At 43.0% G+C, this 13,462-nt stretch overlaps 1 protein-coding gene across 4 annotated transcripts in view; it reads left to right on the top strand.

The window, feature by feature from the left end:
- Nucleotides 1–13,462, top strand: part of DNAJC3 (DnaJ heat shock protein family (Hsp40) member C3) — a 47,735-nt gene that overhangs the window by 20,424 nt on the left and 13,849 nt on the right. For all 4 annotated transcript variants that reach the window (XM_083735312.1, XM_083735311.1, XM_083735310.1 and 1 more), the window contains 2 exons: nucleotides 9,936–10,088; nucleotides 11,560–11,741. In XM_083735312.1, the coding sequence (XP_083591438.1) occupies nucleotides 9,936–10,088; nucleotides 11,560–11,741 (335 nt within the window). The remainder of the gene's footprint in view (nucleotides 1–9,935; nucleotides 10,089–11,559; nucleotides 11,742–13,462) is intronic.

Below are 13,462 nucleotides of genomic sequence, written 5' to 3'. Positions count from 1 at the left end.
TGCTGGAAAAGGGTGGTGCTTTGCACATATCCAGTGCATGTCTTTTTTATATATATATATATATAAAATTTTTATTAAGGGTTTTACATTACAAAAAATAAAGAAAAAGAAAAAATACAAAATAAAAATTGTTAAAAACAATCAATCTTTCCATCACATTATTTTTCATTTATTTGTTTCTCGGACCTCCTCATACCTCCCTTTTTTGTATTCCAAATCAAATTATTAATTCAACAATTTCTTTCCCTCTTTACGCTACCCAAATCTTATTTTAAAATTATTACAATCTTAAATTTTTACTTGTATAAACCCGTTTATACGCCAGTGCATGTCACACAGGGTAGCTCCTTTGTCACAATGGCAGGATAAATACGTTTTAATTTGTGCAGTGCTAGGAACAAGGGGAAAATGGGAGACTTCTCTGAGCATAAAACTGACTAGATAGGGTACTGATATTTCAATACATTTCCACAATAGAAGCAGCCTGGAAAGGAAACTGCTAAACTGAAGCAATAAACTAACAGCCCAGTGCGCTTACTCTGATGTAAACCCCACTGTGTATGATATGATTTGTTCTCTACTCTACCCATAAATTTGCAGCTTAACTTTCCAAGCCCTTTGTGAATTTGTCCAATCCATTTTTTTTAAGTCATCTTAGTAGCCATCGTGACATCTTGTGGCTGTAAATTGTATGACTAAAATATTGTGTGAAGAAGTTCTAGTGCAACTGGTCTCTCCAGATCTAACGCTGGTCAGTTTCAGTGGATGATCCTGAGTTCTATTGCCTCTCATAAATTTCTCTTTCTTCACAACGTACAATTTCTGTATGTTTGTTTGCTACGTAGCCAAATGTATATGAATCAGCCGAAAAGATTCAAGTTGTTATAACATTTCTGGGATGCTTACGACTGTAAATCAAAGATATTAACAGGGAAATGGGATTTTGAAATCTAATAGGGCTTGGAGATTGAGAACTCTATCCAGAGACAGTTAAAAATCCTTGGAGACAAGAGAGTCACGATTTAAGTGTGACTGACGTGAGGCCAAAGTATTAAAAATATGAAAAACAAACACACACCTCTTTCCCAGCAAAATAATTTCTACCATAGTTTTGTTTGCTGGTTCTGTCTCTGATTTTAAACAGTTTTGGAATTTCCCCCATTATGTGCCTGTAGCATTCTTAATGTATTTTGTGCTCTTGAAAAGCCTTTTTTAAGGTTCCGTTGGCAACTGATCTTTGTTTGCAAGGGAAAACTGTGGGTTGTATCCATTGGAATTGTCCTGTTTGTGCAAGGACTTCTGTGTGCACAGTGGAACTGCGGCTCCTTTCTCTGTGTACCCCACAATCTGTTTGGGGGGGCGGGTTGTTTTCCCAAATCTTCTAGGAGAGGAAGCCCCATTGCGCAGATGGAAGGGCATGTGTTAATGGGACAACTTTGTTGGAGACCATGCCATTAGTCAGACCATGCCATTTGGTACAGCATCTGCCTGATATACCTCATGGTGCCACTGGCCCTGAATAGCCCTGTGTGCTGGCAAATTTTAAGGCATCTTGATTGGGAGTGACCACCAATAGATCCCACCTGTCCGTAGGCAAGAGTTTGCAGTGCACGCAAACCATTGGCAATATTTAAGTTGGAGTTATATAGCAGCAAGACGCTTATCTCTTTTACTTAACCTTTATCATCATAGGGTGCGGTGCGGCGCTCCTATGATAATCCAGTTTCAGAAACCTTTTTCCTCTCACATTGTAGATAACACTTTTGGTAGCTTCTGGTCTTTCTGTGCCTGTGTAAACGTCTATTAAATATAGCATCACACTTTCAGAAGATATTAGAAGCATGATTAGTCGCACCAACAGTGTAAAGAACAGCTTCTATCCGTGGGCTGTTAGGCTGCTGAATGAAAAAATAACAACAGGGCAACTGACTTTCGGGTTTGGTGGGTGTGCGTCGGTAAACAAGAATTAAGACTAAGAGAGCTGCGTGGGGGTGCTCATGTAATTTCACTGTATACAAGTTGTACAAGTGACAATAAAGTATTTCAATTTCTAGCATTTGCCTTTTTGCAAATCAAACCTTTTTTTTTTTTAGAAAGGGGAGGCTATAAACAGAATAAATTATAAGCTTTCCTTGAGAAAGTTAAAGTGGTGTGTTGTGTAAAGCTATGGTATGGCGTCTTTCAAGCAGAATTAGTGTGTTGCTTGGAGGAATAAATTTAGCCCTCCAGATGTAAGGAATTAAAAGCGGGCAGGTGGCTTCATCAACCAGTTGTGCTGCTAAAGCCATAAAGTTTGGCTCTGTGGAATACAGTTTTGTCTTTTATGTGGTGTGAGGTGGTTCTGCAGACTGCACTTGTAAAGGAGAGCTTTTCTAGATGGCTTCTGGAATAGAATGAGCTCATAGTAAATCCCACCCCTTGTCAACTGGCTTCCAGAGGAATATAGGAAGCAGAAATGTAGATTTCACAGGGATTATCTTTCATGCCGCACAATGGAAATCTTTTAAGTGTTTCTTATGCTGTGTGGAATATATGCAGCTACAAAGATTTTAGCACCGTGGTAATTTGGATGAATGTGTGATCAGTCCCAAGTGGGGGGGACTGTGTATGAATTGGGCCCTGGTGAGTTTGCCCCCTCTCTGTCTTTTTAAAATGGTATTAATATGTATAATGAAGAGGAGATCTGGAAGAGGGTGCATAACAAACAAGAATTTTAATAACAAGGGGATTATTGGTGACATGCTCCTTGCAATACAAAATTGAAATTGATAGCACAGGGACTGGAAGGTGACTCAGACAATTCCTAGTGTGGCAGATTGAGGGAGACACTAAACTATAGGCATCATCTCTCTCGGGAACCACAAGTGGAAAACTTATTGTTCATTTTGTATTGTTCCACTAGAGGCCAGCAAAGACTATTATTGAAGACCAGCTTCTTTTGTCAGCTTCTTGTCAGTTGTGTTTTTCTAATGCAGAATGTCCTGTTAAGTTTTGTATCCTGCCTATTTGATTAAAATGCTGCCTAGGCAATAGAAGAGGGCTTTCTGGTGGTTCCCTCATTGCGAGAAATGAGGTTAGAGGAACCAGACAGAGGGCTTTCTCGATAGTGACACCCGCCCTGTGGAATGCCCTCCCATCAGATGTCAAGGAAATAAGCAGCTATCTTATTTTTAAAAGACATCTGAAGGCAGCCCTGTTTAGGGAAGTTTTTAATATTTAATGCTGTATTGTTTTTAACACTCGATTGGGAGCCGCCCAGAGTGGCTGGGGAAACTCAGCCAGATGGGCAGGGTATAAATAATAAATTATTATTATTATTACAAGCCTTTCTGCTTGAAATAGGCCATAGTGTTTCTCTCAAGATGTGATTCCTAGTTATATATTTACAGTTATTATTTTACAGTTATCATTATTTTACAATTATTATTTATTTTAGTCATAGTTCTGAGTTGTTTGCGGGACGGTTATGCAACAATGAACAGTCATCCTGATGTGTTTGCGGAGCATTTACACATCTCGATACATTTCCCTGTCACTTTCCAAACCACAAAAAAAATCATAAAAAAAGAAAAAATAGTGCAGGATAGCTCAGTTGGTTAGAGCGTGGTGCTGATAGCGCCAAGGTTGCAGGCTCAATCCCCCTATGGGACAGCTGCATATTTCTGCATTGCAAGGGGCTGGACTAAATGATCCTCAGGGTCTCTTCCAACTCTATAATTCTCTGATTTGTTGCACTACGGTGAAAGAGCCCTTTACTTTGCTTTAGTTGCACAAACCTAGTTATGCGAAGTCAAAACCAGATGGTGGCGCCAGAGAGCAAAAAAATCTTTGCAATTTTTACATAGCATTTTAAAAGTTTTGTTATGACGATTCAATTTCTGACTTATTTATAGTGGGTTTTTCCTTGCATGTAGATCCACTCCAGATTAGTGCTGGGAAGGAGAGAGGCAAGAGGGGAACCAACCAGAACTGCTCCCCAGTTGCCCACTTGCTCCTCCTCTGCCTAACAGCTGCTTTGGTGCCAGCCATGACATGTGATGATGGGGGTGGAGAGCTTTGCAGCTCCACTCCTGATGGGTTGCTCGTTTGTTTGCATTTACAGTGGTGCCCCGCAAGACGAATGCCTTGCAAAACGAAAAACTGGCAAGACGAAAGGGTTTTTCGGTTTTTGCGTCACTTCGCTAGACGAATTTCACTATGGGCTTGCTTCGCAAGACGAAACGTCTTGCGAGTTCTTGCGAGTTTTTTTCCTTTTTCTTAAAGCCGCTAAGCCGCTAATAGCCGTGCTTCGCAAGACGAAAAAACCGCAAGACGAAGAGATTCGCGGAACGAGGCACCACTGTATATCCCAGCTTTTTCTTTGGTGTACATTTAATCCCCGTAACAACCATGTGAGGTAGGTTAGACTGAGAGGCAGTGACTGGCCCAAGGGCACCCAGTGTCAGGAGTTCAGCCTACACTCGAGTAGGACCCTGGCAGAGACACATGCCTGACTGGCATGTTCTCTCCCTCCTGGTTGATCGTTTGGGAGCTTCAAAAGCTTTCTTCAGCCCATAGAGAGCCAGTGTGGTGTAGTGGTTAAGAGCAGTAGATTCGTAATCTGGTGAACCAGGTTTGATTCCCCGCTCCTCCACATGCAGCTGCTGGGTGACCTTGGGCCAGTCACACTTCTCTGAAGTCTCTCAGCCCCACTCACCTCACAGAGTGTTTGTTGTGGGGGAGGAAGGGAAAGGAGCATGTTGGCCACTTTGAGACTCCTTAAAAGGGAGTGAAAGGCGGGATATCAAATCCAAACTACTACAAACACCACAGCGACCGATGCCAACTAACTCCGGCACACATAGGGATCTGCAGAGTTTGTGCATCATGCGTAACAGACCTCAGCAACTCAGCATTTTGGCTAATCTACTTTATTTACACATAAACACACACAGAGCATTGCAACATGGCTCCCTCTCTCTCTAGCATCAGACAGCAAAGAGAAAAGGAACAAAGGACAACAGCCCCACTTCATGGAACACAGTAACACAAACATCCTGTTTCCGTTACTTCCCACTCTGTGGAGTCAAAACATACACCGCCATGTGATAGACAACAATCCCATGACTGCAATCACGGAGCAGGAATTCTAACACCCAGTGAGGGGGGTGGGGGGATTTGAACCCTAGTCTTCCAGGTCCTAGCCTGGCACTTCAACCAATTCACCACAACATTGGAGTGCCAAACACACGAGCAACCCATAAGCAGGGCTAATGGCTGTCAAGTTACCAAGTTTGGCAGACAAAATGATAAACATACGCAAGAGAACCTGGCGTTAGGGTACAATCCTGTGCACACTTACCTGGGACTAAGCTCCATTGAATACAGTGTGACTTACCTCTAAGTAAATGTACATAGAATGGCATTGTTTGTTAAGGTGTGGGTGTCAGGGGTTTGGGTTTAGGCAGATATGAAGCCCTGATTCTCAAAGCAGTTTAAGAAAAGAGGGGGGCATGAAACCACACACAAATCCTAAGTTTTGAAATTGTTGTTTTTTTATTTTGAATTATTTGCTTTGTGTGTGTGAGGTTTTTAAAAATCTGCTTTCAGAAATTGATGAAACGACTTCTAATGTGCTTGCTGGTGTTTTATGGATTTATTTTTTTAAAAAAATGTTGCACTGTGGGTTATAAGATTGGTTAGCTATGAAAAACTGATAAATTACACGACACCAACTTTAGGAATATGCAGGCTAGAAATGCAAACTGATGAAGCTCAGTATGACAAATTGTTAAACCCAACACATGTCGCTGTGTTTTTGGCTTAACAAAGCAAATAGATTCATAAAGCAGAAATGAGATGCACGCGCAAATAATTTTTAAAAGCAGTTTGACCACTTCCATCTCATCTATTTTATACTGTTGTTAAACTGCTAATTAAGCTGTACTAAATGATTTTTTTTTATTACCTACATTAGCTTCCTATAGGGAGGTCACTGCAGTATATTTTTTATAGCCACAAGTTCTGCCGGCATCATTATTTTTATGGCTAGAAAGCTTAAGTTGACAAACTTTTGATGGATATTTCCTATCCTGGTGGTGATTTCTTAGTATGACATTTTCTGTAAAAGGGTAAATTTCCTGAGAGAGACAGGAGGCCACTAAAAAGCCTACAGACCCATAAGCGATGTAAATATTAAACCATTTATATTGCACAGTGACCACGCAGACAAGTGGTGGATGATGCAAACTGGATGTCACTCTTGTGCTGGGATGTAGGAGCAAAATCTTTTGTAGCACAATCTAATGTCTAATTGGAAGTAAATCCTTTTGGTAGGGCTTACTTCCAAGTAAATGTGCATAGGACTGTAACTTCAATGCGTATGGTCTGAAAAGCTGGTGTTCCCCAGTTCTCTTGTCCCATATAATGTCTTGTTAATACATCAGTATGTCCGGGGGGTTGTGTGTTTTTTTGGATTCTTGTTACCCCACTTCCCCATGCTTTTCGACCCTAAGGTTACCAGATTTTTTTCAATGAATCCAGGGACACTTAATTAATTAATTAATTAATTAATTAATTAATTACTACACGTTTAGGATGTTGATGCTGCAGTGATGGCGGTGGCAGAGGGGTGGCCGCCGCCTTGACCTCAACCGCCCCGTTTCCCCTTCCTCCGAGGCTTCTGTCTCCTTTCACCATGAGCCTGGGCAGCCACTGAGTTGTTGGTTCTTTGGTGGTGGTGGTGTGGAAGCAGTATGTGGTGGGTCAGGCATGGAAGGCGGAGAAGGAGGGCCGAGAGCGGCGGCAAGGCTCAGGCAGCGTGATGCCTCCTTTCTCACTGGAGCAGACCCAATCCCATTCCTACTTGCGTGCAGGCAGGAGGGAGCAAGGATCCCTCAGCTGGGAAGGAAGGCTTCCTGTTGCCTAACTGAGAGATCCCTGCCCCCTCCGGCTTGCACGCAAGTAGGAGTTGGGAGGTTGCTCTGATAGGCAGCATGAAGCCTCCCTTCACAGCTTAGTTGCTGGGGTCAGGGAATGTGGAGGCAGCCCGGAAGCTGCATCTTAGAGCCTCTGCACTAATTTCCTAGGGATATTAGATGAAATCCGGGGACATTCCGGGGATGGAATTTGTCCGGGGACTTATTCACAAATCCGGAGACTCTCCCCAGGAAACGGGGACATCTGGTAACCCTAAGCTAGGCATGTGATTTATCCTCTGAAGCAGTGCTTCTCAAACTTGGGTCCCCAGCTGTTTTTGGACTACGACTCCCATCAACCCTGACCACTGGTCCTGCTAGCTAGGGATGATGGGAATTGTAGTCCAACCCAAGTTTGAGAAACACTGCTCTTCAAGAGATGGGAAACTTCTGTCTTTCCAGATGTTGTTGGATTCCAGTTCCATCAGCGCCAGCCAGCGTTTCCCCCCTGCAATACCTACAGGTTAATACACACCTTAACTTGTTGAAAGACAACTCCCCGAACCCCTAACCATTTGGCATGTGGACTGGGGCAGATGGAAGTTGGAGCCCAATAGCATCTGAAGGGCACCAAGTTTCCTATGAAGATATTACAGCTGTTGTTGGAATGAAACTCAGGAACGTGACACATTTACCTCGTCTCCTCTTATTTCCCAGCCTCAATACACTTGTGTGTGCCTTTCTCTTTTTGTCCCCCTTGAACTCGCAGATTTCACTAGCGTGGAAAGTAAGGAGGATATATGGCCTTGTTTGCTTTCTTGTTAGCGCTCAAGTGTTTCCGTAATCATGATAAATATATTTTCATAAATCAAAAGGCTAAAGACGCCTTTTAAGAGTGCACGTTCCGAACCTGGGGGAACTTAATCATCGTTTTATTATTTGTTCAAGTGTCAAATACACCAGGAACGGTTCGGAGACAAAAGTAAACAGACCCTGCCTTGTGTTCAGGGCTCTAAATGACTGAAGAACTGAAACTGCATGTCAGAAAATAGCAGTGACAGGAGCTGAAGGCTTAAAAAAAAACCCTTTTAATTGGTTTGTGATTGCTTGCTTCCGTTCATCAGCTAACTCTGGGTGACAGGGACAGCTCTGGGCTTTTTTGCACTTGGAGTACAATGGCACTTCTCCCAGCCACCATCCCTCTCTTTCTCTCAATCTCTCTGTCTTTCCTTTCTGCCTTTTCCTTTCTTGTGTTAAATGGTGCACAGAGAAGGAGGTTGGAGAAATGAAAATTGTTTCCCCTCTGGAATCTGCTGTCCAAAGGGAACGCGTCATGATGTTTCATCGAAAGGTCAGACCTCCTCAGCGATAGGTGGTGGCTATAAAGAACATTTGGCTTGTTTAGAAATTATGTTTGTATTCATAACATGAGGCAATGCATATTGAAATGTCAATATGTTACACACATTTTCTTTTAAAATAAATAACATTTTACCCTCTAATATCCTGGAGTTATTCTCTCTCCCTCCCTCAACCCCAAATTCAGTAGTCTGACCTTCTGTATAAAACATGCCTTTTGCCTTGTTTTATGCAAATAACTTATTTCTAACACTACAGTATTCTCCCAACAGCTTATTTAGCCATTATAGTGAAATAGTCTGTGGGAGGGATGTGTGCTTTGCTACCTTGGGTTATTTGGTTGGATTAGCTGCTGGGATTCAGGCTGACACATTGTCTCTATTACTAGCAAATTTCCATGTCTTTGGAGGTGAAAGGAGCCCTGTTATTCTGTATTTCCCCTGCACGCTTGTGTCCTTTTATTTCACATTCTTTCTATAATTGTGTGAGCCAGTGTGTATTTTCTAAACAAAGCTTTTGTTCAACTCTGCACATCAGTTGTTTTGGCTGAACCAATTTGGTTCAGATGGTGAGTAAAATCTTGGGATCAAGGACATTAAATATTGGGGTGTTGTTATATGTTCAAAGCAACTCCTGGCCCCATATTCCAAAAAAACAATAAAATCCAAATCCTACTGATGGCCTCTAGAGATTATAGACCTCCAAAAATAAAAGCTAGCGGTGATAGAATTTGGAGTTCAACTACATCCGCAGGTTCTTCATCTTTTTGTTTAGGGGGTAATATCCAGACTTAGTCATGTTTACTAAAGACCCATTGAAAACAGTAAGTTTTAAGTTAGTCATGACTAACAAGCCCCAAGAATTTCCCCAAAGGAATTCAGTGGCATAAATTTGCTTTGTGCATGGTAGATAGAATAGAATGATAGAGTTGGAAGAGACCACAAGGGCCATCGAGTCCAACCCCCTGCCAAGCAGGAAACACCATCAGAGCACTCCTGACATATGGTTGTCAAGCCTCTGCTTAAAGACCTCCAAAGAAGGAGACTCCACCACACTCCTTGGCAGCAAATTCCACTGTCGAACAGCTCTTGCTGTCAGGAAGTTCTTCCTAATGCTTAGGTGGAATCTTTTTTTGGAGTTTGGATCCATTGCTCTGTGTCCGCTTCTCTGGAGCAGCAGAAAACAACCTTTCGCCCTCCTCTATGTGACATCCTTTTATATATTTGAACATGGCTATCATAGCACCCCTTAACCTCCTCTTGATGGGTTGTAGAATTCCTCCGTTCAGGGCAGTCTTTAACAGATGCAGCGCCGGGGTGCAAATATCAGCTCAGCGCCCCCAAATTACCACAGATGGGGGGGCGCACGAAGCTGCGCACTGCCAGCCATGGGGTGTGTGTGCGCAACTCTCCCCCATGCCGCTGCAGGGATTGCTCTCCTCCCGAGGAGGTCTGGGACGCAAGCTGCATGCCCTACAGCCATATAGTTGACGGTGCTCAGCTGGCGGGCATGCAGGGAAAGGGGAGGCCGCCGGCAAAGCCACGCAGCTCCCCCACTCTCTGGGGCGCCCCTGAGAGGCTGGCGCCCTGGCCCAACGGACCACTAAGCCCTATGGGAAAGATGGCTCTGCCTCCGTTTCAGGTGTAACTGTTCTTTGTCTTTCTTTGTTCATTTTTGCAGCTTCAGTCTAATCCTAGCGATAAGGAAGATACAGAAGCCCGCACCCAGCTGATGAAGTCTGACGAGATGCAGCGCCTACATTCGGAAGCGCAGTCAGCATATCTCACGGGGGATTATTACACCGTGATCAGTCACTTGGATGAAATTCTGAACGTAAGCCAAGGAATAATTGTGGGCTCTGCAGGTGGCAGATGAGCAGCTCCTCTTAACAAACTCTACCTTGATATAACTCAAAAGTCCTCAGATCAGTTCAGCTTGAGGTCATAGTGAGCCTCTGGCTAAGTGCCTGAATGGCTGAAGTTTCACCACTGATTACTGCCTCAACAAATTGATTGGTTTATTATTTATTATTATTATTAGGTCTCAGGGCAGTTCACAGAAAAGATTAACATAAAAACCACAATATATATATAATCAAAATAAGAACAACAACCCAATAACATGCCCCCCCCAAAAGAGCCAAATTTTAAAAAGGCATAGGATGTCAATCAGTTCAACCAAAACTAATTTAAATATATATATATATATATATATATATATATATATATATATATATAAGCCAGCTCTGCTGGGAATCATTAATGGGGAAGGTGTTGTTGCACTCAGTTCCTACTTGAAGGCTTCCCATAGGTGTCTTGGTTGACCACTGAGAAAATAGGATGCTAGACTAGATAGACCATTGGCCTGATAAAGCAGCGTTTTCTTATCTTCTGAAAGTGGCCTCTCTCCTGAAATGTTCACATCCGCTTCTACAGCAGGAAATAAACCTTGAGATAACCTCAAGGTTAGATTACTGCAATGCATTGTACGTAGGGCTGCACTGGTTCGCCAGAAGCGGCTTAGTCATGCTGGCCACATGACCCGGAAGCTGTACGCTGGCTCCCTTGGCCAGTATAGCGAGATGAGCGCCACAACCCCAGAGTCATTCGCGACTGGACTTAATGGTCGGGGTACCATTTACCTAAAAACATTGTTTTTAATAGGTCTTGCTCTGTGTGCTGTCTACTGTTGTTGTTGTTGTTGATTATTAATTAACTGAACCCTATAGGGGAGGCGGGTGGCGCTGTGGGTTAAACCACAGAGCCTAGGACTTGCCGATCAGAAAGTCGGCGGTTCAAATCCCCGTGACGGGGTGAGCTCCCATTGCTCGGTCCCTGCTCCTGCCAACCTAGCAGTTCGAAAGCACACCAGTGCAAGTAGATAAATAGGTACCGCTCCGGTGGGAAGGTAAACGACATTTCCGTGTGCTGCTCTGGTTCGCCAGAAGCGGCTTAGTCATGCTGGCCAGAGCTGTACGCCGGCTCCCTCGGCCAATAAAGCAAGATGAGCGCCGCAACCCCAGAGTCGGCCACGACTGGACCTAATGGCCAGGGGTCCCTTTACTTTTACCTATACCTGTAGATCTCAGGGCAGCTCACACCATAAAATCACAATATAAAAAACTCAAAATGCATAATAAAAGCACAAAGGCAACCCAATAATCTCATAATGTGTGTAGAAATGGATCTTTGCCTCACCATAGAGGCGGCATCAAAATACATTTATTGTCCTTTTTGTAAAAAAAATAAAATGCAACAACAAACGTTTTGGACCAAAGTCTCGCTTTCATTTTTGGTTTCTCAAGGTTTGTGTTTGGGCTGCAGAGATGCGGGAACTTCGAGCTGAATGTTACATCAAGGAAGGAGAGCCCGGGAAGGCCCTGAGTGATTTAAAAGCTGCTGCCAAATTGAAGAGCGATAACACCGAAGCATTTTATAAGATCAGCACTATATACTATCAGCTGGGAGACCACGAAATGTCTTTGAGGTAAGGTTACTATTATTACCTGTAAGGGCAAAAATAAAAAAAGTCTCCTCAGAAGTAATTGGGTGTCGTTCCCCCCCCCCCAAAAAAAAAATCTGCACAGGTTGGAAATATGCTTTGAATATATGGCCCCAGTCCTGACTTACCCTCACAAGTTTACTATATTCACTGCCAATCAGATTAAGAGGCTAATCATAAGCCAACTAGCCAGTAAAGCTCTAGGAGAAGACATGATCCCAATGGAGATTTATAAGATAAGACCTGATTTCTGGTCACCCATTTTTGCAAAACTATTTTCGTACAGTAACAGCTCAGGTCACGTACAGGAAGGGTGGAAGCTGAGTTTAATTGCCCCAATATATAAAAAAGGTGGTAAGAAAAACCCTGCCAATTATAGATCCATGAGTTTGTTAGATGTAGCCTCTAAACTATATGCCAGGCTCCTTCTTGGGAGACTGGAAGAATGGGCAGATACAAATAAGGTGATATCTGAAGTCCAGGCAGGTTTCCAAAGAGGGAAATTCACATTGGACCAGTGCTTTGTGATGAACTTTCTGCTGTGTAAATACATCCATAATTTGAAGCAAAAATTATATGTCGCTTTTATCGATCTAAAGTCACCTTTCGATACGGTCCTAAGACTTGCATTGTGGCAAAAATTGGAAAAGACAAATATAGACCCCCGTCTGTGATTTCTTATCAAAACACTATATACTGAGACATCAATACAAGTAAAGGTGGATCTGGCTGGCCATCTCAACACTAGAATTAAGGCCATTACTGGAGTCAAACAGGGATGCATTTTGGCGCCTTTCCTGTTTAATTTTTATATTAATGACATGGTTAAAGAACTGGAGGGCCTACAGTTTTCCCCATCACAATTCTCGACCAAAAACTCTCAGTCTTAATGTATGCTGATGACCTAGTACTTGTATCTAGAACCCAGGTGGGCCTGAGACAGCTGCTTGCAAAATTAAGTTCATATTGCACGAGGAATGCTTTATCTATAAACTACGATAAGACGTATTTGGGAAGCACCCTAAAAAGCATGTTTGGCACCTGGGTGAACACATCATAAACCAAATTAATACATTTAAATATCTGGCATTGATTTATTCAGAAACGGCATCTTGGAATACACAGCTATCCAATATTAAATTGCAAGCCTTTAAATCAAGCAAAAGCTATTTTGAAATTCAATGCTTGTAAAGGTGGAAATCTGGTTAACCCAGCTCTATCTGAAATATGCTTTGCCTTGGCAGAAACAAAATCTCTGCTTGCCAAGGTATCCTAGGAGCTTGGGAGACATATGTTGGGGAGAAATAGCTCAGAGAAACATTTATTCCTCCCAAGCCTATGGCTTCCTCATTGAAAATCCCCCAGCAACACCCTCCCTCGGATCTTGTTTTGGGTTTTGGGATTGGGGTGGTAGAGAAAGAAGGGTTCAAAATGCTTTAGTGGGGCCTGGAAAAAAATGGGTGGGGTGTGGCAGGAAGAGTTTTCTCGCAGCTTTTCCCCTTTGGCCTTCACATCTCAAGGGAGAAGATTGGAGGAGGATGAGCTAAGCACCTTTGTCCGCCCCTCTGCCAATTTTCTTCCAAAAGTGCTTCCTCAATCCACCACATTTAACATGGAGGAAAGCACAGGGTTCAGAATCCCACCTGTTCCTTATGATGCCCATCTGCAATTCCTAGTCCTCAGCTGCTGCCTGAGCCTCTGCTTTT

This window comes from Podarcis gaigeae, assembly GCF_964106915.1.
Source record: "Podarcis gaigeae genome assembly, chromosome: 4".
Lineage (NCBI taxonomy): Eukaryota > Metazoa > Chordata > Lepidosauria > Squamata > Lacertidae > Podarcis > Podarcis gaigeae.
Note: the sequence above shows the minus strand (reverse complement) of the source record. Positions and strands in the feature narration are given on the sequence as shown.